This window comes from Onychostoma macrolepis, chromosome 01 (genome assembly GCF_012432095.1).
Source record: "Onychostoma macrolepis isolate SWU-2019 chromosome 01, ASM1243209v1, whole genome shotgun sequence".
In the NCBI taxonomy this organism is placed as follows: Eukaryota; Metazoa; Chordata; class Actinopteri; order Cypriniformes; family Cyprinidae; genus Onychostoma; species Onychostoma macrolepis.
This window is the reverse complement of record NC_081155.1, coordinates 32,568,738-32,594,314: the sequence shown is the minus strand read 5'-3', so window position 1 is coordinate 32,594,314 and position 25,577 is coordinate 32,568,738. Positions and strand designations below refer to the sequence as shown.

Here is a 25,577-nt window from a genome sequence, read left to right as displayed (position 1 = left end):
CTGATATATCTCCTTTTTTCACCCACATTTTTGCATTGAAATGTAGCTACAGAATATAAGTGAATGTGATTTTTTAATTATATTCCCACAGCATATTATTATTTCTAATTTATGTTTTTGTTTGCTTTATTTGTTTTATTTTTGCATTTAAATTTATTTGATTATTTATTTATATTTTTATTAATCGAATATAATTTCTTTCGTCCCACATGCAGCCCTCGTAAGCGTTTGATTCGCGAGACGTTTAGGCACGTCTGTACAAGTTTAATATGTTAATTTAAGTTGAATATTTATTTATCTATTTATTTGATCATTTACATTTGTAATAGTTCTCATTGAGATGTACATAGATAACCCATATAGAGAGAAAATAATTAGAGGCTCGATGTTAAATGGAAAGACAGCGCACGCGCCCACGTCCGCCTTCTCTAGCATACGCTTTATAGAGAGAGAGAGAGAGAGAAAGAAAGAGAGAGGTTGGTGAAGAGTTGAGTCTTAGCGCGGAGCTCTTCAGTCAATGACAGCGCTCACATTCTCCTCTTGAAGGTGACGCATAAGGGATTACTGGTTATTCGGCGTTTCATGTCGCTGTGTTTATCAGGGTGTTGTTTATGTCGCTGTGTTTATCAGGGTGTTGATTTCTATCTCTGTCTCGATGCAGATGCTTGTGCTGGTCGGTGTGTGCGCGCTGCTGATCGCCGGAGCTTCTGCCCGCAACGACAACGGCAATTTTTTGGACGACAAATGGTTGACCGGGAGATGGGACAAATTCAGAGATGTGAGTGCTGCTCTCCTTCATAATAGTTGCTCATTCCCTTAATCTAGAGAGCCGTCTACCTAGACAGCGTTTTTGGGCATCGAAAGCGCGCTTGGATTGATGTTGACTAGGTAGGCAGCTTACTCGGTTTCTGTAATTTGGGTCTGTATATGTGTTGTTTGAGAGCGTGTGACATGTATTTTTACAGTAAGACGCTGAATGTTTAGTAAGAAGCAGCATGGGATTTCATTTGGCCTGTATAAAGCCCAAAGTACGCCTTCGGTAAATCTGTATTTAGAGTTCCGATTTGTATTAATTCAGTATTTTACGGAAGACAGTCTCCAATCAATTAGACTCAGTGCGTCACTTCTGCGCCGCTAAGTGGGTTTGAAACGGATATTTTAACCATCCACGAGCTAATGCACTAAGACGAGGTCTGAACTATATTAGCTTTGTGTCTGTCAGCCTGAGCACTTTGTTTGTTAGATACAAAGACCAGAAATGAAAGCATTTTACAAACAATAACAAGTATTTCTTTCACCTGCGGATGTTGCGATGCTTGACGAGTGCGCGTGCGTGCGTGCGTGCATGTCTTAGTGCAGTGATTTTCAACCTTGCTACACTTACCCTAAGAAATATTTCTAGTACCTGGGTCTTGGAAAGATTTTCTTTATTAAATCTATAAAACAGAAAATGGCTTATTAAATTCTAAAAATATTAGGACTGTCAAATTAACTCATTTTAAAATGAATATGCTGCACATGTGCTGATAGTCAGAACAATGACATGATTGTGAGTGTAATATTGAATTTATGCACCCATTAATGAAGTAGAAGATATTGAGCAACATTACAGGCAAAATAGGCAAGTTAGTTTGTATGTTTCTTATTTATAAACAAAATAGTTCCAAAAGAAGGCAAAAGAATCAAGCATGTGCATTTCGAAAGCCAGTCTGGAATAGTTTATGTGATTTTCACTCCCCACTCAAAGCGTTCTGTAATCACTCTTCCATTTCCCGCTCTCTGCACACTTGAAAACCTTGCTTTACTTAAAAATTAAAAATAAAAATCAGCTCTTAAAACGCTGTTTGGCCAATTAATTTCAAGGATCGGACCTAACTATTGTGTATGATGTAGGAGGAGCTCATTTCTGGTTTCGTGTTGATTAAAATACAAGACAAAGAAATACTGAGAAACACTGTGTTAGACCAAAATACTCAAAAATAAGATGAATAGAACAGTATATTTTTTAAACCTGCACACAGTAGCTGGCAAACCAAAAGTGACAAGCCCTGATAGCTTGTCTGAATGCACATCAACATTAAAACAACAATCAAGATGTGTCGAGTTACATAACAAGGTTCTTTATAAACATGATGTTAATTGACAGTGAACACTCAGTGTAATGATATCATCTGGACCAGAGGACTTCCATTTCCTCCTGTGTGCCTATTTGCGGTAATGTTGTTTATGTAAGAGATGTAGTTAAGACAGTCACGTGGGTGGCGTAGGTCTCAAACACAGGGCATGACAAATTACCGTTTCACTACCTGATTATTCTGTTTCACTCCCTCTCTCTTTTACTGTATACACACTCTAATTTCAGTCAATTATTCAAGTGTACTTTATGGGAACGCCAGTAAAAACATAACACGTCCAAACTGGTATAATCAAGAAACAGAACACCAGTGACATTGAGGTTTATTTAAATATCAAGAAAGTCATGATGCATTGACATTTTAATACCTGAGCTTCGTAATTACTGTATAATACTACTTTCATTCAGACAATTTGAATTTTATTGCTCTCATTCAGCCAATATGTTCTTGTCAGAACAACTAAAGGCTTCTTGTTCAACAAATTGTAAATCAGCCACTTTTTGAGATTTGCATTTGTTTTCATTTTATATTTGTCCCAAAAGAAGACAACATTTTGCAAAGCAAAGAAATGACTGTATATGCAGTAGTTAACAGTGGCCTCAACAATTATCACAAAAATGCTTCATGACAATCAGCAAACATTAGAAAAAAAGATGGACTGCATTAACATGGCCATAAAACACATAACTAGTCAAAGGTTAGTTCACCCAAAAATTCTGTCAAAATAAATATCTTCTTTTGTGTTCTGCACAAGGAAGTGTACACAGGTTTGGCACAATACAAGTAAACGATGACAGCATTTTTCTTTTCCCTTTAAGAACAAGAAAGAACAAACATTACAACAATAATTCTGTAACAGTAACCATATAATAATTTCATTATGCAATGCATGCTGGGAACTCACAAACTCAGCATTGCTCAAAACTGTTTGGGCAACTCTATTAGGCAAGTTTAGAGGGAATTTTGTGTTTTAGAAGTTGAAGTGGTTCACATTTCTTAATCTGCAACTCAAAAATCACATATGCTAGATAAAACATAATTCCCTTTTTATTTTACGGTGCATGCACACATGAAAACTCTCTCTCAATCGTCTTCTCATGCTTCTTTTTTTCCAGCTTCGCAGCTAAAGGCACATCAAAGATTACTTTCTATGTGACACTTTAGGCCATCAGCAAAGAGAAAGTGATTTATGCAGATTAGTTGTTCAGCAAACGCGGCTCAACAAGATTTTTTCCCGTAATCAACTGGCCCTTACACCAAAGCAATTACTGAAAGACTCTGAGCCCTAAAATCACAGACCCCCAATCATATTTAAGTTCTGAGACACTGCACATGTACGGGAAGCACAGGCTGTCAAGCTTTTGTTTGGTGAAGTGTGTGTATGTGTGTGGCTTTGTGAGATTGACAGGCTGAAAATGGCCATCAGTGATCCCCCTGCAGTGTCAAACATCTTCTGTGTCTCTCACACACACATACACACACACACACACTCTTGACTTCACTGTCAGCTGTGCTATAGTGACATTTTTAACGCTCTATCAACTTCAGGCTAATGTTGCCAGAGGAGGTAGGAAAAGAGTATGGAGAATTTTCTATGACTTTGTGAGAGGCTTGAATGAGAAACACAGCCAATCTACGAGCATGTGTTTGACTTTGGTGTAAAGGACACGTCTGGAAAACATCCTAGTGACAGGAAGGACTTTATCTCACAAAAAGAAAAAGCTGCAGTGCTTTTGCAGTACTAAAATGGCTTGTAGGTAGGTTTAAATTCACTAAATTTCATCAGTCCGATGGAATTCAATCCGATTTCAAATTCCGAAAGTACTCTTTATTTACACCCTAAAATTTGCAGTCTGATTCATATATGCATTTACTCCTTCATTACATGTAGTCCACGTTTAGAACTGGAGAAAAGCACCGTGATAATGTCACTTAAGCTACAGTGAGTATAATTGTCATTTTTGCCTTGATGACATATCTAAAAAGAAAAGCTAATATATGTAAAAAATAAATAAATAAATAAAAAAAATAAAGAGAAGCATTTTTACCAAATATTTTGTAAATATTCAGTCCTCCTCCACTGACCAGTTCGTAAATTTAAAGGATGTTAAATGTAGATAAACATACTGTACACATGGCACTGCGCATGTATGTTAGGTATTTTTTAATCTGATCGACAAAATATTCAGATTCAGACATTTACATGCTTTTTTTTCCCTGTTGCTAGGATTATTGCAGGTCTACACCTACGATTCCAATCAAATCAAAATTTTATTTAGCTTGAGCGCAGTCAGATCTTTTGGGGTGTTTATATGAAGGCTTTTCAGTCCGACTGAGGCATAAGAGCAAAAATAAGAGCAAATGTCTTTGCAACAACAATGGTGAGAGAACCTTCTTGTACGAGGGGTACAGGGTGACTTAAAATGATTTAAATTAGTAAATTATTATTACTATATTCAAATAATCCAGTAATAATCTAAATTAAAACTCCTAAAAACACATACACTAAAATCAAAATGTAAAATGCAATCATATTTCTTTCCCCCTTCAAATGTTATAAGATTGTTCTTATTGAAGGACATACAATTTTTTAGATGTCTGGAATCACAAAATTAACCATGGTTAATGGGAGCAGGGTGGCTTCAATTTTATTATTATTATTTTTTTAAACGGAGGGCCTTCGAGTGAAAATGTTCGAGAACCACAGCTTTAAAGCAACAAACATTCCTGTTTATTCATTTGTAGGACTGTTGATTAATTTTGAGTGGTGCAATAAAAATGTCCCCATGGGAAATCACTATTAGATCTTCCCCACAAAGACATTACCAATATTATTGAGACAATATAATACAACTGAGAATGAAAATGTGATTTCCAGATTTTATACTAAGGTTAAATGACTGATTTTGGGACACTACATCCGTTGGGTAGTGTTTCTTACTCTGAATTTTGTTTCATAAACTCCTGTACTAGCATATTGAGAGATCGTGTTGAAGAATATATATTAACTGAAGATAACTAATTCATACTCTGCACTGTAAAAAATGACTGTGATTTTAACGGTAAAAACCTGTGAAAATGCTTCAGTAAAAACCTGTTAAATGGTTAACAGTAAGTTCCTGTAAAATTTACAGGGAAAAACCGTAAACTGACGTTCCCAGAATTCCCTGCGTTGCATTTCAAATTTTGTTTGAATTTGATGTTTTTTCTTTGAAATAGCTATGTTTCTTCTTAGTTTTTCTTATCAGTTATGTTTATTAGGGTTGTATGTTACATCTAATGTTGTTAAATTAATGTTTATTGCATATTTCAGTTTAATGAGTCTCACCATGATGGTGTTTAGTGTTAGTGTGAATGACACTGTGCACCTTCTATATATGTTATTATTTAAAAGCTGCTTGTGATGGGCTTTGGTTCATCACTTTCTCATCACCTGCATTTGGTGGTTATCAGTGTATTTCAAAGGTCCAAAACAGATTTCAGTACTTTAATAGGTTGGTATATTAACATTATATCAGCTAATGAAATTACGGTATTTAACTAAATTTAAGTTAAAACTATAAAATCTAAAATGTTGATACCGTATTTTTTATGGTAGAATTCCGGCAACCACAGCTGCCGTTTTTTTACCGTAAATTTTATAGAATTTTTTTACAGTGTGTACTCTGTATCTTCCTTTTTCTCTTTCATCCTTACAGCTTTGTCTCTGTGTCTATCGCACTGTTCTCTCATTCACCCTCTTTTCTTTGTCCTCTTAATGGAATGGAGGTTGGCAGTCTACTCCAGGCCTTGAGCTAATGGAGAGAGAGAGGAGAAATTTTGCCATGTTTATGAAAAATAACCCTTAGGACAGTTCACATGGACACAAAAACACAGGAAGACTTGTGTATATGAGTGCTGTTAATGTACATTCATTTTCCCTCACCAAAATCTAACGCAGCTGATACTAATCATGAAGCTAATTGAACCTAACCAAAGGAATTTGATGTTTAATGTACAGAATTGTGGAGTTATTTTAGACCAGTGCAATTTTATGGTGGAAAAAGTTCTGATTCAATTGGTGATGATTAATGACCTCTAGGCAGCTGAATTTCTGTGATGTTGATTGCAGATATGCTGATATGTTAGCTACATTTTTAGTAGTATGATAGTAGGTTCTAAAATGCAGAATAAATACAGACTACCTTCCCCAGTCAATACAAAAAAAAAAAACACTTAACTGGATCAACATAAATCCTTTTTTATAGCAATTATTTTATTTTACTTATTTTACTTAAATTTGGATAGTCATATATTTAAAAGATCTAGTGCGGTGGTTCTCAACCTTCGTGAATTTAAGGCACCCTGATAATTCTGGAAACTAGAAGTGACAATATATTAAATAACTGAATAAAATAAGAAGTTTTTTCCTAGACCGTTTTAACCCTTATTCTTAAATAAAAAGGACAATTTTTGAGGGAACAAAGTCAAATAATAAATATGATGTCAGTTTAGTTTTTTTTGTTTTGTTTTTTTAGCTATTTTAATGCTTGTTTTGTCATATTTTAAATGTACGGCAGACCCTATATTTATTAATATAAATACAATATTCTGACCCCAGCTTGAGAACAACTGTTCTATAGCTTCAGTGTAGTAGCATTTTTTGTTAGCTTGTGGTTTAGCTAATTACTTTGTGAAAAGAGCAGCTTGACTATAGTCTAAATAGGAGATGACTAAACTTTAAAGCTTCAGTTTCAAATTAGAGTCTACTGAGCACTGATCATAGTCTGCAGTCCCAATGGGAGTAACCTCATCAAATCGGTTCTCATTTGCATAAAGCATTGCCAAGAGTGGCTGTCACTCATTTTGCAGGAAATTGTCAACTGTCTTTAAAAATGAATGACTTTGTCACGACTGTAAATCGCTGTATAAGCTTGAATGCCCCTGAAGCTTTAGCTTTTATCGCTTGTATTACGTAGCATCTGGTGTTAGAGTGGCATGGACTAATTCGCATCTGATTCTATGTAGTTTCTGTAAGATTGCATGTTCCGGTTTGTGGTGCCCTTGTGAATGCGTATGTGGTTAAAGACTGGACAGAGAGAGAGAGAGAGAGGGAGGGAGAGAGTCATAAAGAATGAATGATGTCAGAAGGGTGAGACGCTTCCGGCACTTTATGCATGAGAGAACAGCCGCCTTGCTGTCATGCTGGCCGCCCTCTCTCTCTCTCTCTCTCTCTCTCTTTCCCTTTCTCTCTCTCTCACACATACACACTGACCTGTTCCTCAATATGCTAAATGTGCATGGTGATGATAAGAATGGGATTTCTCTTTCCACACTATTCACTGTGTCACTGGTTTAATGTTGTACTTCTCTTAGTATTAGTATTAACAGATTAATGTTGCTCTGTTTCTTTATTGGTTATTCATTCAACATATGCTTGAAAGCCTTCTAATAATACCCAAGAAAATCCCTCTGTATACTGAGAAATGCCCTTAAAGTGATTACAGTGGAAATAATCATGATTTATAGTGCTCAGACTGTGCTAATCTGTTTGTGTATGTGTGTCTGAAGCATGGGAACTGTAGTGATAGAAAGTATATTTAAAAGAAACAAAATGATCCGTATTGCACTCTTTAATTATTTACTATAGATTTAGATGTATTACAATACAATATAATCTGACTTTTAAATCCCTGAGAAGCTTTATTTTTTGCAGAGAAAGGATCAGGCAAATAGACGTTGAGCTACAGGTGAAGACATGGAAATTCAATAAGTTGAGATGGGAGTGTTACTTTAAAATCTCTTCCAGTACCAGATGATGTTTGTTTATTAAAATGTGCTAAGTTTAACTTGTCAAGATCCAGTGGTGGCAGTATTATATATTTCTTTAAAGATCAAGATTCACTTGCTTTAAGGAGTACACTTTTGCTTACTTTTAAAGAGCACTTTTTACCAAAATAATATACTGTACTTATGTGTGAATTGAATACACCTAACTGCAAGTTAATTGCAATTAAATGAAAATGTATTAGAATGCATGTAGCTGAACTTTAGTTTACCCTTTTAAGTAGGACTTAAGTATATATTTATTAAATTACATAATTTTTCTATCGTTATGAAATATGGTTAAAATGTCCTGCGAAATGTACTGACAAGCGTTTATGGTAAACTAAGTTATTACATTTTAATGTCATTTCTATTGATTTGTATGACATGAAATATTTGTAGTTAAGTTGCAGTTTAATATATTTATTTAAATGTATTACTTCAAATGTATTATTGAATAACACATTACAGTTAAAATGATAGTTAAGTACTTTACATATATTTTACTTTTTATACTTATTTAAATCACGACAAAAGATTATTGAAACATGGTTTAAAAATAAATATTAAATATTATTACATTATAACTTCTTAAACGTGTACTTAAGTGTGTTAGGAAACAGTCCTCTCTTTAACTACACTTAAGTGGCCTTTTATTTCATTAATATTATATCAGCAAGTACAGTTTTTTAAACTGTACTTTTAAGATTTTAAGTACACATCAGCACATTTTAAATGCAACTCTTTTCCACAGTGCTTATTATTATGAAAAACTGAGAGTTACTGGTAATTGTAACAGAAAATGTAACTGTAACAGAAAACAATTACCCTTGTTTTATCATGGTTACATAACACACTCAGTAGTCCATTACTCCCTAGGTCTTGTTATGCACAATGAAATGCAATATAGAAAGTATACAAAAATGTAAATGGGATAACAACCAACAAAAAAGAATATACAACAAAAAATATTATGGAATATACAATACAACATAGTATAATAGAATAAAATGCAAATGAATGTGCTATAAATCTATAATGATATCTGTAATCTGAACCTTGCTTAAACCTCTAGTAAGTTACTAGTAGTAACAGTACTAGTACTAGCAGTAACAGCTCAGAGCTATCATCTTTAATGGCACTCATAATGTTTTGGGCCTCTTCTCCTGGTCTGCTGTTCATAGTGTCTAGACTTCGTAAACCCACTCCAGTGATTTCAGAGCAGATGTTTACTATGGTTTGGAGGCTGTTCCTGTTCTTGATTGTGTGAGATGTGAAGCAGCAGACAATGGAGGAGCACAGATTACTCTCAATAGAAGAGCTGTAGAGAGGTTCGATGGCTTAATGGAGCATTGCAGCATACGCGTGCACACACACATTCACCAAAAGAGAATGAGACCCTTACCTAAGCCAGGAAAAAAGCAAAACATTCAAGACATGTAAACAGTCCAAATGCTGTTAAATGAACTAGCATTACATTCAATAAATGTTTAGCTGAAAATCAGTATATGGATTCATACTGAGCATCAAGTAATATTGCTTTATTTAAACACAATCAATCAAATAAATAAATAAAATTGATAATTGATTAATTGCGGACAATTTGTTTGCACTTTTACCTAGGCCTTTTTAAAAATAAAATTTTTGAATTTGATGTGTTCTAGTTTTGTTAATTTTTTTGTGATTATTTTGAGTCTCAAAATATAGAGGTACTGTCACTTTTTTTCCTGACCATATCAAGTGTCACCTTACCTTCTGTTGAATGTACATGTTTAAAGCATCAGCAACAAGCAAGGCAGCAGTTGACCCATCCATTCACTCTGAAAGCGATGCTATCACATGGCTTTCATAAAAAGGATGCTTGCAACATAATTGAAACTATTCTATTTCTATCCTGCTCCTTCTGTGTAGGTCTTAGATGAATACAATAATCTGTACATGAAGACATAAAGTGAGACAGAAAAACAAATGCACAAAATCGAGAGCGATCTAGGTGTAGATTGGGTGGCAGCTGTGTTTAGCTGCTGAAATGGAGGCACAAACAGGAGAAAAAGAACAATGACTCTCCCTGCTGAGAAAAATAAAGTTCTTTGTGAGCGGGAAAGAAAGGAAGGGATATTATGAATGACCAACGGAGACACTGTAATGGATTTCATGTGCTGTTGTTTATCCCTAAATGCATTTGCATGCATGCCATACACGCAAACACATCAGAGGAAGGAGAGTGTTGGAGAGAAATGGCAGTCATCAAAATGTGTAACTGCAAGAGGACATGACTGTTGCCATATCATATCCATATCTGTGTGTGTGTGTCACCATATGGTGCTATCAATCTTCGATGGACCTTTGATAGAAACTGACATATTAACTGTCTTAGTTAATTAAGCATGAAGACAAGAGCAGACCAATTATTGAATTTGACAGTTAACAAATAGCCCAGTATAAACAGGCACAATGCCAAGCTATATATATATATATATGCATTTAATTATTATTTCTATTATGGCATATCTTGTTGTGGTCCATTTTGTGTTGTATTGTTGAAGTGATGTGTGTTTAATGTTCTGTCTAATGTTTATTTGTTTTCTCCACAATGCTTCCTCTACAATCAGGAGGTGGAGGTTTGTATGATTGTGCATTTGTTTTTCCTTTGAAATAGAGTCTTTCTAATCTGCCTTTGTTTGACTGGAAATTCTTCCAAGTTTACATTATGTATCCTTAATACTGCTGTAGTTGCATGATAATATTATAATGCAGTCTGCATTGAGTGTAATTGCTTGCAAGTAAGTGTAACTACGAGAAAGCAGTGTAAAAATACATAGTTCAAACCGCAAAACTGATTACTTTATGTACTATAACAAACAGAAGCTCAGAAAAATTAAACAAAGACGGTTGATCAACCCTTCTGTTTATCAAATTTTGTTTTCTGTTTTAGGAACCAGGAACATGGAGCCCAGGAAAACCATTCGATCAAGGTAGGGCTGCCAGCCAATTGCAGGAATGTCATTGCATTTTTTCATGTGTTCAGAGTTGAAAAATCAAAGAAATCTTTAAAGCTGAAGTGTGTCGTTTTTTGTTTTTTAGTAAAATTCTTTCTCCTTACCAGCCAGACTCAGCAACAACTGCTTAACCAATGGCGTGAGTTTGCGGCGGGACTATTTATTTAACCAATTGAGGATCAGTGGAGTGTTCATTAGTAATTATTTTCAATAATGTAACGGTTTAGAGTCAGTTATACATTAATGTACGGAATATATATTTGATTTTTTTCAAGTTTTTGTTCTTAAAACGCTCTTGCGTGCATAACTTCTTTTTTAACATCACTGAATACACAGCCCAAGATGCCATTGCTAGTTTGAAAGCCTCACGCAAACCCTTGGCTGTTTCCAAGCAGTTTTTGTAGTAACGGTTTTGTATGGGTGTGTGTGTGTGTGTGTGTGTGTGTGTAGACTCACCCAACAGGCACACAACGTGGTTAAATTTTGGTTGCGACATCAGGTGACCAAAATTCAATGTCAATTCAACGTTTGATGTCAATGTTAATTTGATGTCCAATACCAACATCAGCTGACATTGATATTTGTTGGTTTTAGGTTGTGTAACCAAAATCCAACGTTAAGTCAATGTCAAATTGCCGTCAAATACTGATGTCAACCTAATTTTCATTCTCAACCAAAATGCAACGTCTGTCCGATGTCATGTCCTAAGTCAACCTGACGTTTTATTGATGTGCAGGCACAGTCATGCTGTGAAAAATTCTGCGAAAATTTGCGGATTCCTTTAGCAGTAAAAATCAATGTTGGGGGTAATGCATACAAGTAACGTGAGTTATGTAATCAGATTATTTTTTTAAACTAACGCATTACATTTTAATTCAGAAGGAAATATCTGAGTTACTTTTTTTCCCATGTCTTGACTGACAGCTCTCGTGTTGCCATGTTGAGAGAAATCAGGAGTAAGTGCAGAGGCATTGTGTGCGCTGTGTACATGTTACTATAGTTCTAGTTACATGTATTTACTCATCTCACCTGCACAAAACAGATTCAGTATTCTTCAAAATGAATAAAAACAGTCAAATGCGAACTCAGAATATTATACAAACCTGTAATAATTAAATATGACAAATATCATTTATGTATTTCATCCCATTTTATTAACCAATGTCTTTGCTACTGATCTTTGATGATCCAATTCAACCATACTAAGCAAAAATGACACATTTGTGTTTCATTTTTGTTATTGCTGAATAGTGTTCAACTTTCTTCTCCTGCGTCATATTCTTTTGCAATTTGTTTGAGCTGCCCTCTACTGTACAGACATGAGTTTACACTTCCTTCAGCCTGAGGCGTATTCATTTCACTTTTGTTGTGAAAGGGCTTTTACATTTGTAAAAGAGGAACTTTTTATATTACATACAAACAAGCAAGCCTGCCAAGATTAAAAAAGTAATTCAAAAGTAAGGTAATGCATTACTTTCCATAAAAAGTAACTAAGTAACGCAATATTGTAAAGCATTACTTTTAAAAGTAACTTTCCCCAAATCCTTAATACAAGACACATTTACTATACTTGAGAAGCATCACAGCATAAGATTTTAATTCATTCTGTCATATAGTGCATGTCTTACTGTACTAGCAGATTTTTTTATTGTTTTTAACTTTTTTGTTTTGAAAAATGTCAAAGATTCTTTCTCTGAAAACTATTCATAGCATCTCACGAAGCACTGCTTCACCAGTTAATTTATTTAAAGGGGACCTATTATGCAAAATTCACTTTTACATGGTGTTTGAACATGAATGTGTGTTGTACATAACCAACCTATAATGATAAAAATCCACCCAATTCTTTTTTTAAATCCCCATAAATCATAAGCAGTGTCACAGAACAAGCCGTTCGCAGAATCTGTACAATGTGACGTCACTTTGTACAGGCCCCGCCCACGACTGTTGATGGGCACTGCCATATTAGTATAGATCGCACCCTATGCAATCCATCAACATGGAACATATTAAGCCAACATTAGCAACTTTCTCAAGGATTAGATGGGAAAAGGAACTTTAAAATTCTATTTGTAACAGAAGTAGCAGAAGATTTGACTTTCTGATAAAAATGTTTTTATATTATAGCCTATTCATTTTATTGAGGTCATTTGAAATGGAAAGATCTGAATCTCTGCTCCTTTGAGCCATAGCATCTTGTCGGTTATCAGTGTTGAGTGGATGTTAATCAGGCATATATGAGAACTCAGCTGTTGTGCTAATTCACAGTCACATGCTGTGGCCTAATACCCGTATCATCACGCTACATCCGTCGGAGAAAATGAGAAAACTGCTTTTTAAGACTCTCTATCACATCAAGCTCTCAGTGTGCAGTAAATCTTACGAGATTATGCATATTCGAAAGTCATTAGAAGCCCGTTGAATATTCATCACGAGTTTGATATTTATGCAAATTACTATTGATAGAGCATTGAGTGAGTCAAAAAGAGCAAGTAGAGCAGTTTAAAATGGATTCTGGTCACACTCAAAGATGATGATGCACAAATCAATCACAAATTTTGTCACACACACAATCACACACACATACATGCACACACGGACAATGGACTCAGAGGGTGCTGAGGAGATTGGGATTGGATAAGCCCTAAAGCCTGTGCAGGATTTGACTAAGGCTCTTACCATGTGAGGTCAGAGAGCATTCAAAGTGTGGCTGTGTGTGTGTGTGTGTGTGTGTGTTTGTACTTTGACAAGGGGAAGGTAAAGGATGAGTGTGTTATATTGTCTTTCTTCCTCTGTGCATGTGCATGTGCATGAGCCTCTTAGGACTATAAAAGCACTTAATGGCATTAGGACTCTGTTATTCTTTCTTTCTCTCTCTTCTTCTCTATTCTTCCTTCTCTCTTACTTTTCGTCACAGAGCATTAGCTACTGCCCCATTTCAGGCTATAACAGAAATAGAATCCTTATTTACGCACACACAATCAGACAGATCATAGCATATACATGACTGCAGCTGTATATGTGTCTTTCATGTATTTTTGTTGAAACGTGCACCTGAGAAACAATTCTTGGAGTTAAGTGTTTCTTAGTAAAGGAGTTTGCATTTGCTATTCAGTTGGTGAGTTCACTGAGAGGTTTCTGGCCCTCCATTGAAAGTCCACGCCAAAAAAACTTTGACACTTCAAAAAGTTTATAAAGACATTGAAAAAGTAATCCATATGAATTGACCGGTTTAACATTGATCAGTGCACATCAAATATGGTAAACAGAAGCCCAACCATACTTGCTTTAAACACAAGGGCAAAGCTGAAATGTGTTTGCATCACACATGAGCACAAAACTAAATGGTTCTTGTGCCATAAGCAAGTATGTTTGCACTTCTGTTTACCATATTTGATGTGCTTTATACAGTATATGTGTTGATCAGTGTTTATATGTGAATAAAAATTCAAGTGTTTATCTTCAAAAGACTTATGATTTAATCCTTTTATGATGTATTTATGAGCATTTTGTAGCATCAATTTTAGGTGTAAATGACTCTTGGATTTCGTTAAAAACATCTTTATTAGTGTTTTGAAGATGGACAAAAGTCTTATGGGTTTGGAATGACATGAGAATAAATGAAGTAATTGTTTGCTTAGGGTTTTTGTTCGTTTTTGGGTAAACTAACCCAGTTGTAAAGAGGGTCACACACCCGATGAGAACCGTGGCAGTGTGCCATGGCATGCCATGTCTTTAAAATTCAAACACATTATACTGAGTGTACGCACACTCATTGACTGTCTGCAGCATTTAGCTATGAGGACTCCCATCGCATTGTGCCACAGAGCGCCAATTTTCCATTAAATTACATAATATTTGTCCCAAATTATTGTTAATGTACATAATAACTTCATCCCAGGCTGGAAGATCAGGTATTGTGCATTTTTCTACCAAAATGTATGTCTTTCTGTGGCTTGAATAAAGTTTGTATGCTTCAAATAGACTAGAGAGCTATAATATATAGATCACACTTTTTCTTTCTGATTGCTCTGTTTTTGTAAAACACTGAGCTTCAAACTCATTGATGCCACTTTTTTTCATTCTTGAATGCCTGTTTGGGGATTAGATAAACTGTTTTGAACTGTCTCCTTGTGTCCGGTGGGAGATACCTGTGAGATGACCTAGTTGAGGCATGCCACTGCGTTTCATGTCCGGTGTGCAGCATAGTATTTAGATTAGTCTTATTATAGATTTTGCCTCATTGACAAAACCCAGTTAATTTCCAGTAAATATGGTGCTAAAAAAACACAGACTGTGTGCAGTAAACAGCGCTATCAGTGTCCACAGTTCATTCTTGTTGAGTTCTCACCATGTGAACTAAATATAACAGTATTCACATATTCAGTATTTGCTGTGTGTTTATCTGTTTTCATTGTTTGTATACATAGGCTATACAAGTTTATTTTTATATATGTTTCAGCTCTGGACCCTGCCAAAGATCCGTGCCTCAAGATAAAATGTGGCCGCCATAAAGTGTGTGTGGCTGAAGATTACCAAACACCCACCTGTGTTAGTCAACGTAGAATGAGGTAAACTTCCTCCACTCTATCTGACTCAGAGTTTCTGCTCATTACTTAAACATTAGTAAAAACAGCATACAGGTGTGGCCAAACTTGCTGCTTTGAATCTGTGCATGACATCTTAAGTTACAATCATTTTGGAGACAGCTACAGTGGGGCAAAAAAGTATTTAGTCAGCCACCAATTGTGCAAGTTCTCCCACTTAAAAAGATGAGAGAGGCCTGTAATTTTCATCATAGGTATACCTCAACTATGAGAGACAAAATGAGAAAAAAAATTCAGAAAATCACATTGTAGGATTTTTAAAGAATTAATTGGTAAATTCCTCGGTAAAATAAGTATTTGGTCACCTACAAACAAGCGAGATTTCTGGCTCTCACAGACCTGTAACAACTTCTTTAAGAGGCTCCTCTGTCCTCCACTCGTTACCTGTATTAATGGAATCTGTTTGAACTTGTTATCAGTATAAAAGACACCTGTCCACAACCTCAAACAGTCCAACTCCAAACTCCACCATGACCAAGACCAAAGAGCTGTCAAAGGACACCAGAAACAAAATTGTAGACCTGCACCAGGCTGGGAAGTCTGAATCTGCAATAGGTAAGCAGCTTGGTGTGAAGAAACTGTGGGAGCAATTATTAGAAAATGGAAGACATACAAGACCACTGATAATCTCCCTCGATCTGGGGCTCCACGCAAGATCTCACCCCGTGGGGTCAAAATGATCACAAGAACTGTGAGCAAAAATCCCAGAACCACACGGGGGGACCTAGTGAATGACCTGCAGAGAGCTGGGACCAAAGTAACAAAGGCTACCATCAGTAACACACTGTGCCGCCAGGGACTCAAATCCTGCAGTGCCAGACGTGTCCCCCTGCTTAAGCCAGTACATGTCCGGCCCGTCTGAAGTTTGCTAGAGAGCATTTGGATGATCCAGAAGAGGATTGGGAGAATGTCATATGGTCAGATGAAACCAAAATAGAACTTTTTGGTAAAAACTCAACTTGTCGTGTTTGGAGGAGAAAGAATGCTGCATCCAAAGAACACCATACCTACTGTGAAACATGGGGGTGGAAACATCATGCTTTGGGGCTGTTTTTCTGCAAAGGGACCAGGACGACTGATCCGTGTAAATGAAAGAATGAATGGGGCCATGTATCGTGAGATTTTGAGTGAAAACCTCCTTCCATCAGCAAGAGCATTGAAGATGAAACGTGGCTGGATCTTTCAGCATGACAATGATCCCAAACACACCGCCCGGGCAATGAAGGAGTGGCTTCGTAAGAAGCATTTCAAGGTCCTGGAGTGGCCTAGCCAGTCTCCAGATCTCAACCCCATCGAAAATCTTTGGAGTCCGTGTTGCCCAGCGACAGCCCTAAAACATTACTGCTCTAGAGGAGATCTGCATGGAGGAATGGGCCAAAATACCAGCAACAGTGTGTGAAAACCTTGTGAAGACTTACAGAAAATATTTGACCTCTGTCATTGCCAACAAAGGGTATATAACAAAGTATTGAGATGAAATTTTGTTATTGACCAAATACTTATTTTCCACCATAATTTGCAAATAAATTCTTTAAAAATCCTACAATGTGATTTTCTGGATTTTTTTTTCTCATTTTGTCTCTCATAGTTGAGGTATACTTATGATGAAAATTACAGGCCTCTCTCATCTTTTTAAGTGGGAGAACTTGCACAATTGGTGGCTGACTAAATACTTTTTTGCCCCACTGTATGTCTCGGTCGTACATCATGAGTCAGTGATCTACAACACTTAACAAAACACACAGGAATGGTTGAAAACAAAACACTGAATGGAAAGCAGTGTGTCCAGAACTAATTTCTACTGAATACCACTAGAGAAGTCTGAAAACAGTAAAACATTGAATACCATTAGAGGCTTTGGAACTCTCCAATGGCTGTGCTACCAATATTAAATTAACAGCTGGTCCAGTTTTCTGTTTGTAATAATTCCATATTTTCTCCAAGCCAAGTCCACTGCAAACTAAACAAATACATATGTGAATACCAAAAGATGTTTTATTTAGATGTTTTCCAAAAGAAATGTGCTAATATTAATTGATTTTGTTATGGAGTATGTAAATAGGTAAACATTTTCAGTTTTTCACCAGTTATGGACTTGCTGTAGCATTTTTGGAATGAAATTTTTAACATTGATTTAACATGGTACATTTTCCTGCACATGTTTGATGTTAAGTATGGCGAAAAGGTTTTTGAGAGGAAACAAGGGCTGTTCTATGTTCAGCCTATACTGGAACTAACTAGGCATACTTGCCTGCCAAATCTGGGAAATGAGTTCTTCTGAGAGATAGAGAGAAAGAGTGTGTGTTTGTGACCGAGGTGAAAATAAGGCACACACTGACCTGGATTTCGCAAGCTACAGTTGTCAACAGTTATTGTTGTTTTGAAACTAATCAGGTGGTGAATTGGGGGTGATAGCATAATACAAATATTTCTTTTTTTTTTTTTTTTTTTTTATGGCCCAATGAAACACAAACAAAGAGGGATATTGAAGAGAAGTATAGAAAAAGAAAAGTATAAATAACAGAAATATGGGGGGAAAACACCATTACATTCTCAATTGATGGTACGCAATGCAAAAAGGGGTCACAAGTCTGTTATACAGGGTTGTGAACATGAGGGAAAAGTATAAAATGCAGCTTATCATATAAATGTGTATAGTTAAACAATAAAATAAAATGTTCATCAACCTTTTAAAGAGAGAAAACGCTTTATATAATGCCAAAAGTGATATTAGAGCATTGGTTCTCAACTTTTTTGACTCCAAGGCTCTCTATGGTCCAGAATAATATTCAAAGCAAAGGTCTGGAAAACACACTTTCAAAATTATCTATGAACAAATTTTACACATTAGACACATCAAAGTTCCCTTTCAGTCGGTCACTCCGAGTCACGTCGGATGACCGACGAATTGGGATCTCGCCAGAGAGACCAATCCACTTCGAGTGTAACTAAACGAGCCAATGGACATTGGCATGCGATCATTGCATCCAGCTGCCGCTGATCACAGCGTGAGTATAAGAGGCAGCGGTGCACCGTGACATTCATCCTTTCGCTCGAGCCGAGCAGCGGTGAATCACTGCTGCTCTCCTATCCTGCGAGTGAGAAGAGCGAGCGAGTGCGGGCGTTACGGCGCAGCAGCGGTGGTCGCGGTCTCACGGGAGAAGAGGTCGATTCCCGTGAAGACACCTCGCTTCCCTGTGTTCCACCTCGCTGCCCCACCGCGGGTATGTCGGTGGCCTCGTTGGTTCCGCTGGCACGGTCTCTCGGAGCCTGGATAGCGCTCCCCAGTCCGTCTCGGTGGCTCCTGCGGACCATCAGACTCTGCTACGCGATTCAGTTCGCCCGGCGTCCCCCCAGGTTCGGGGGCATCCGGTTCACTTCAGTCAAGGCCATCGATGCCCCTGTCTTGCGTGCGGAAATTGCAGTCCTGCTGGCGAAGGACGCGATAGAGCCGGTCCCTTCAGCCGATATGAGGTCGGGGTTTTACAGCCCTTACTTCATTGTGCCCAAGAAAAGCGGTGGGTTACGACCGATCTTGGATCTGCGAGTTTTGAACCGTGCACTTCACAAGATGCCGTTCAAGATGTTGACGCAGAAACGCATCTTTGGGTGCGTCCGTCCCCTAGATTGGTTTGCAGCGATCGACCTGAAGGACGCGTACTTTCATGTCTCGATTCTCCCGCGACACAGGCCATTCCTGCGATTTGCGTTCGAGGGTCGGGCATATCAGTACAAGGTCCTGCCCTTCGGCTGTCCCTTTCGCCTCGCGTCTTCACCAAGGTCGCAGAGGCGGCCCTTGTTCCCTGAGAGAACGGGTGTGCGCATCCTCAACTACCTCGACGACTGGCTCATACTTGCATAGTCTCGAGAGCAGTTGTGCGCACACAGGGACCTGGTGCTCAGGCACCTCAGCCAGTTGGGTCTTCGGGTCAACTGGGAAAAGAGCAAACTCGTGCCAACGCAGAGTATCTATTTTCTCGGCATGGAGTTGGATTCGGTCAACCAGACAGCACGCCTCACCCAGGAACGTGCTCAGTCGGTGCTGAACTGCCTCAAGACTTTATCAGGCAGGACGGCGGTCCCACTGAAACTCTTTCAGAGGCTCCTGGGCCATATGGCTGCAGCTGTGGCGATAGTTCCGCTCGGTCTGCTCCATATGAGACCGCTTCAGCACTGGCTCCATGGCCGAGTCCCGAGGTGGGCGTGGAAACGCGGTACTCACCGGGTTCAGATTACACCGGCCTGCCCCCTTCGAGCCTTTGCAGTCAGTTGAGTTGAAGTTTCTCTCTATGAAAACTCTGCTCCTGACTGCGTTGGCCTCGATCAAGAGGGTGGGGGACCTGCAGGCATTTTCGGTCGACGAATCGTGCCTTGAGTTTGGGCCGGCTGACTCCAGTGCAACACTCAGGCCCCGGCCCGGCTATGTGCCCAAGGTTCCTACCACTCCCTTCAGGGACCAGGTAGTGAACCTGCAAGCGCTGCCCCTGGAGAAGAAGACCCAGCCCTAGCTTTGCTCTGTCCTGTACGCGCACTGCGACAGTACGTGGATAGAACTCAGAGCTTCAGGACCTCAGAACAGCTCTTTGTCTGTTACGGAGGACAGCAGAAGGGAAGGCTGTCTCAAGCAGAGGATGGCCCACTGGATAGTGGATGCCATCACCTTGGCCTATGAAGCACAAAGTGTGCCCTACCCGCTCAGGTTGCGTGCTCACTCCACTAGGGGTGTCGCATCGTCCTGGGCGCTGGCTCGTGGTGCCTCGCTAGCAGACATCTGTAGAGCTGCGGGTTGGGCGACTCCTAACACGTTCGCTAGGTTTTATAGCATGCGTGTCGAACCGGTTTCCTCCTGTGTTCTCACCTCAAACGGGTAGTGACATTGAGAGGCCCGGCTCAGAGTCGGCTTGCGGCGTTCTTTCGCCTAATTCTCCAGAGAGTTCCTTAACCAGGCAAACCCTGTCGAGTCCTCCAGCACTCCGGCGTCCGGACGTGGCGGAGCGTCCGGCGCCAGGCCTTTCAGCCAATGAATTCTTGAAATCTGATGTGAGGCTAGTGCCCATATGAGAGACCCTGCCGGGATCCCATATGTGTATTCCACAGTATGCTTATTAGAGCCGTGTTTCCCCTGGCAGACCACGTTCTGCCATCTCTAGTGATGCAGCCTGTGCCATCTCAGAGACTTCCATGTGCAATAGGGCCCTACGGGGTTACTTCACATGTCTAAATGCCACTTAACCCCCTCTGGGAGGAGGTGACTCCGCAGTGTGCCTCTTCCAAACGGAAGGGCATGCTTCCCAGTGTTTCCAAGTCCTACTGTCTGGGTTGTCCAAGGAACAACAGTAGTTGACCTTCTCTGTGTAGAGCCCGGTCCTATCGTTTGCCTTATAGGAAGGATCAAGAGGTCTACACAGGGCACTGGAAGGGGCAGCTCCTGTGGCGTTTTGGTAGGGATCCCAATTCGTCGGTCATCCGACGTGACTCGGAGTGACCGACTGAAAGGGAACGTCTCGGTTACGTATGTAACCCTCGTTCCCTGAAGAAGGGAACGGAGACGTCACGTCCCGTCGCCACAGTTTGCTGTACCACCGCTGAGCGGCCGGGTCACCGGCTCGGCTCCTCAGCGAAAGCATGAATTAATGCGGTGCACCCGCTGCCTCTTATACTCACGCTGTGATCAGCGGCAGCTGGATGCAATGATCGCATGCCAATGTCCATTGGCTCGTTTAGTTACACTCGAAGTGGATTGGTCTCTCTGGCGAGATCCCAATTCGTCGGTCATCCGACGTGACGTCTCCGTTCCCTTCTTCAGGGAACGAGGGTTACATACGTAACCGAGACGTTATACACATCAAAGTACGCTATAAAAGCATTTAGTGCTGAATCAAAAATTGTTGTTAAATCAAACTGTGTAATGAATCAAATTGCATTAATTAATTTTGGATTGGCAAATAGTGGTTTGGAATCGAATAGAAAAGTGATTTGAAAAACAAAAAGTTTCTGAAATGCATCGATTTTTACAAAGCTCATCGCTCTGAGAAGCGAGGTGTGCTCTGATTGGCCAGCTATCCGGTGCGTTGTGATTGACCGAATACCTCAAGCGTGTGACGGAAATATTACGCCCCTTACCATGTTGTGATGCTGTGTCCCGGCGCAACGAGACTAAAACAATAAAACCCATTATAAATGAGGCATTTGTTGCATTCAGTGAGGACATAATTACTGATTATCATGACTCATACGGTCTTTTTACGCGTTGCGCCGTGTAAACATAACACCATGTCTGCATTTGTGATTGTAGAAACGCCAAACAAGCACTACTCTACACTGCTCAAAACTCGCGTTTGAATAGTCAGTAGCAAATTCTTTAAATATCAAAACGTACTTAAAGGCTGTGATTCAGAAGCACCAGACTGTCCTTGCCACGTTGGAATTGCCCCACTTTATAGTCAGGAAACAATCCTCCGTAAAATGCACTCAAATATTTGCGTTGTACTGTTCTGGAACAGTGTTCTAAATATAACTTAACTACTGATTTTTAGTTGTGTACTCATTTGGAAGCCCAAACAAAGTACTTTTGCTTTCACAACAAAGCACACAGCATCTCCACGACATGGCGGCGGCAACAACAATACTACAGCGCAAATAAAAGTTACGCCTTCTTTTATTGCGTATATGTTTGGGCAGTGTTATGCAAATCTTCCCACACCATGACGTAGACATGTGGGGGTGTGTTTGAATGAGCCGTTTTAGGGGGGCGTGGCAGAGTCTTAACTTTTATAAAGAATATCTCTTTGGGTTTGAGACTTTAATCTTTGCAACTTTACAGATCTTATATATGCACAAACAGCTTGTAACACTCCAAAGACAAAGGAAAACATGAAATTGCATCAGATGACCCCTTTAAAACCCATGAACCAGTGATCATAGGAAGAGGACAGATAAAAAATATATATACTGCATTTCTGCAGATCAGTATTGTTTGGTTCTTTACTTGTGTTAAAAGGGCAATCTCACTTTGTGTGTGCAGTTTTAAGGACATGAATATGAACTCACCACTGCTGAAATGCAAAAGATGTCCAGTTGTGCACCCTTCACCTGTTTGTGGAACAGATGGACACACTTACTCCACCAAGGTAACAAGAGAACTGCCACTGTGTGTGTGTTTCTATATGTGTATACTGTCTGAATTGCTTTTCATAAAGCTGTGTCAAAGAGGTATTCAACCAAGAGATTAATCCTCGATCGACAATGTACTTTACTTATCTAATCTCAGCTTTGTGTGTGTGTGTGTGTGTGTGTGTATGTGTGTTGTAGTGTAAACTAGAATATCAAGCTTGCATCTCTGGGAAGCAGATTTCTGTGAAGTGTCCAGGACAGTGTCCCTGCCCTTCAGGAAATCCAGCAGAGAAGAAAGGTACACACACTTTATTGATGCAGTTGACCCATAAGGACTTGCACACAAACACTGCCTTTGTTTTGAAAGGAATATGTGCACTGCATACTGCATACTGTACTGTATACACTGAACATGCATTATGCATTATGAATGTGATAAACATATGGGTCAATGACAAATAAGAGTGTCCACAATAAAGAAAATGAAAATGCTTTAAAATTCTACTTTAAAACAAATGTGAAATATACTTGATATGCATGCTGGTTTCAAATGGTTTCAAAAACCATTTATGCCAATTTTTAGGAACATTTTAATTAAATAACTCTAAAAATGTCAGGTGATGTAACCATCAAGTGAAAAGCAATAACATTTTTTCCATCTTTTTTCCCCCATCTTCTCTAATTTTTCACATACTAAAATATACACTATGGGGTCAGTAAGGTGCATTAAATTTAGCAAAAGTGACCAAAAGTCATTTATAATTTATATATATATATATATATATATATATATATATATATATATATATATATATATACTGTATATAGGAAAAATAAATTAAAGTATTTTAAAGTAATATTTAAATCATGCTCTTTTGAACATTTTATTCATCAAAACACCTGAAAAATGTTTCAGTTTACACAAAAATATTAGACAGCACAACTGTTTTCAAAATTAATAATAATAAAAATGTTCTCTGACCAGCAAATCTGCATATTAGATTGATTTCTGAAAGCTCATGTGACACTGAAGACTGGTGGCTGCTGAAAATTCAGCTTTGGCATCATATATTAGAAAATGTACTTTATTCCTATTAATAATAATTAATATTATATATATAATATATATAGACTCCTTAAAAACATAACAGTGTTTGTAGATGAATAATTTGTGAAATTTGTTAAATGAATGAATGAATGAATACTTTTTCCCTTGACAGTAAGAGACTGTTTTTGCAAGAAATCTCTTATGGTAAGCAAGGCGGCATTTATTTGATAGAAAAAGAAAGAAAAGAAGAAGAAAAAAAAAAAATATATATATATATATATATATATATATATATATATATATTTTTTTTTTTTTTTCTATCAAATAAATGCCGCCTTGCTTACCATAAGAGATTTCTTGCAAAACAGTCTCTTACTGTCAAGGGAAAAGTATTCATTCATTCATTCATTTAACAAATTTCACAAATTATTCATCTACAAACACTGTTATGTTTTTAAGGAGTCACACCACACAATATTTTACTACCTAAGCAAAGCTTGCCTTGTCATAAAAAAAGTCTTCTTTTTTTGTTTGTTTTTTTTATGAAATAATGTTGGAAAAGTTGCTTCTTTTTTTTTTCATTTTTATATTAGGACAGTTGTGTCACTATTACATTTTACACTTTATGGCCCCAGAAATTGTAAAATTAAAAAATCTAAATATTTAATCTTAGAAATCAAAAACATGCTTAATCTTAGACAAGGTGTATTCAAGGCCTTGTATGCATGAATTGCATTTGAAATAGATCCGGACATTGTGATTAACCTATACTGCTATACTGCTTAGTTATCAGCTTGTAAATCCATTTCTTAGGTCTTGCCAGTGTAGTCAAAAAAAAAAAGAGTGAAAGGTTTCAAAATCGGTTACAAAATCACACCTCTGTTGTATACTGCATATTTGGGCAAATTTAGTAGGTATTCTGTGTACACAAAATTGTCTTGCACATTTGTACTGTATTTTGTGTACACTGCACACAATATAAAGTACAAATATAGTAGTATGGCAATGTGCTATTATGAATGTGTTTTTTCTCCCTTAAGCCCTCATAAATGGTAATGATGAATATCTTATGTCATTACTTGATGAACCGACAAATTATTCTATATCTGAAACCAATCTTTCATCTCTGTAGCTGTGGGAAGGGATATGTACACTTTAGGGTGGATACTTGGCATGTTTTCATCTGCAACGAGAGCAGCAAAGAGATTTCAATACACCAAACTAGTCTTATTTTGTGTAGAATCTCAAAGCTACTGAATCCCTTAGGAACTTATTAAATGTTTGCTGTTCCAGATTGGTAGTGTCGGTGTGTGTATGCTTGTACGTGTGAGAAAGACAGCACGGTAATGTTTGTTTTCATCATTATCCCAATGAACATAAGTCCTGTCTTCAATTGCTTGGCTTCAGGTCTATAGAGGAAATTCACTCACATTCACCATCAAAAGACTGACAGTGACAACTTAGAGCTGAAAGCAACACAAACTAAATTTAAGATCACGGAACTGAAGTCACAATAGATTTTTGAAGGGATGAAAAGCATGAATATTGTTTTTCCAGTTGCCAAATATCAGCAAGATCAAAGCTTTTCATATAGACACTACTGCTCAAAAGTTTGAGGTCAGTATTCATTTTATTAGTATTAAAGTTAGCCATTTCTTGGAAGTTTTCCTCTTTTATCATATTGCTATTGCAGACTTAATAAAAGAAGTAAGCCACTAAAGGCTGTGCGTTACAGTGATTTTACCATGGTTGTGCCATTTATCAGAACTCCTCTAACTTGTTGTAAAGTCACTGTAACAAATTGCTGTTTTCTGCTTTACTTTGTTTCTCATCTTAATTGTATATTGTGGCGAGTGGGGCGGGGCCGAGA

The 25,577-nt window shown here is 38.0% G+C and overlaps 1 protein-coding gene across 2 annotated transcripts in view; it reads left to right on the top strand.

Annotated features, from left to right (window-relative positions):
• Positions 1-445: 445 nt before the first annotated feature.
• spock3 (SPARC (osteonectin), cwcv and kazal like domains proteoglycan 3) overlaps positions 446-25,577 on the top strand; it is a 37,111-nt gene continuing 11,979 nt past the window's right edge. The window contains exons 1-6 of one of the 2 annotated variants that reach the window (XM_058784397.1): positions 446-546; positions 662-778; positions 10,876-10,915; positions 15,402-15,510; positions 22,571-22,676; positions 22,858-22,957. In XM_058784397.1, coding sequence (XP_058640380.1) covers positions 662-778; positions 10,876-10,915; positions 15,402-15,510; positions 22,571-22,676; positions 22,858-22,957 — 472 coding nt within the window. In that variant the 5' untranslated portion in view covers positions 446-546. Of the gene's footprint in view, positions 547-655; positions 779-10,875; positions 10,916-15,401; positions 15,511-22,570; positions 22,677-22,857; positions 22,958-25,577 lie in introns of those variants that run through there. The other variant, XM_058784388.1, reaches the window with a different exon arrangement.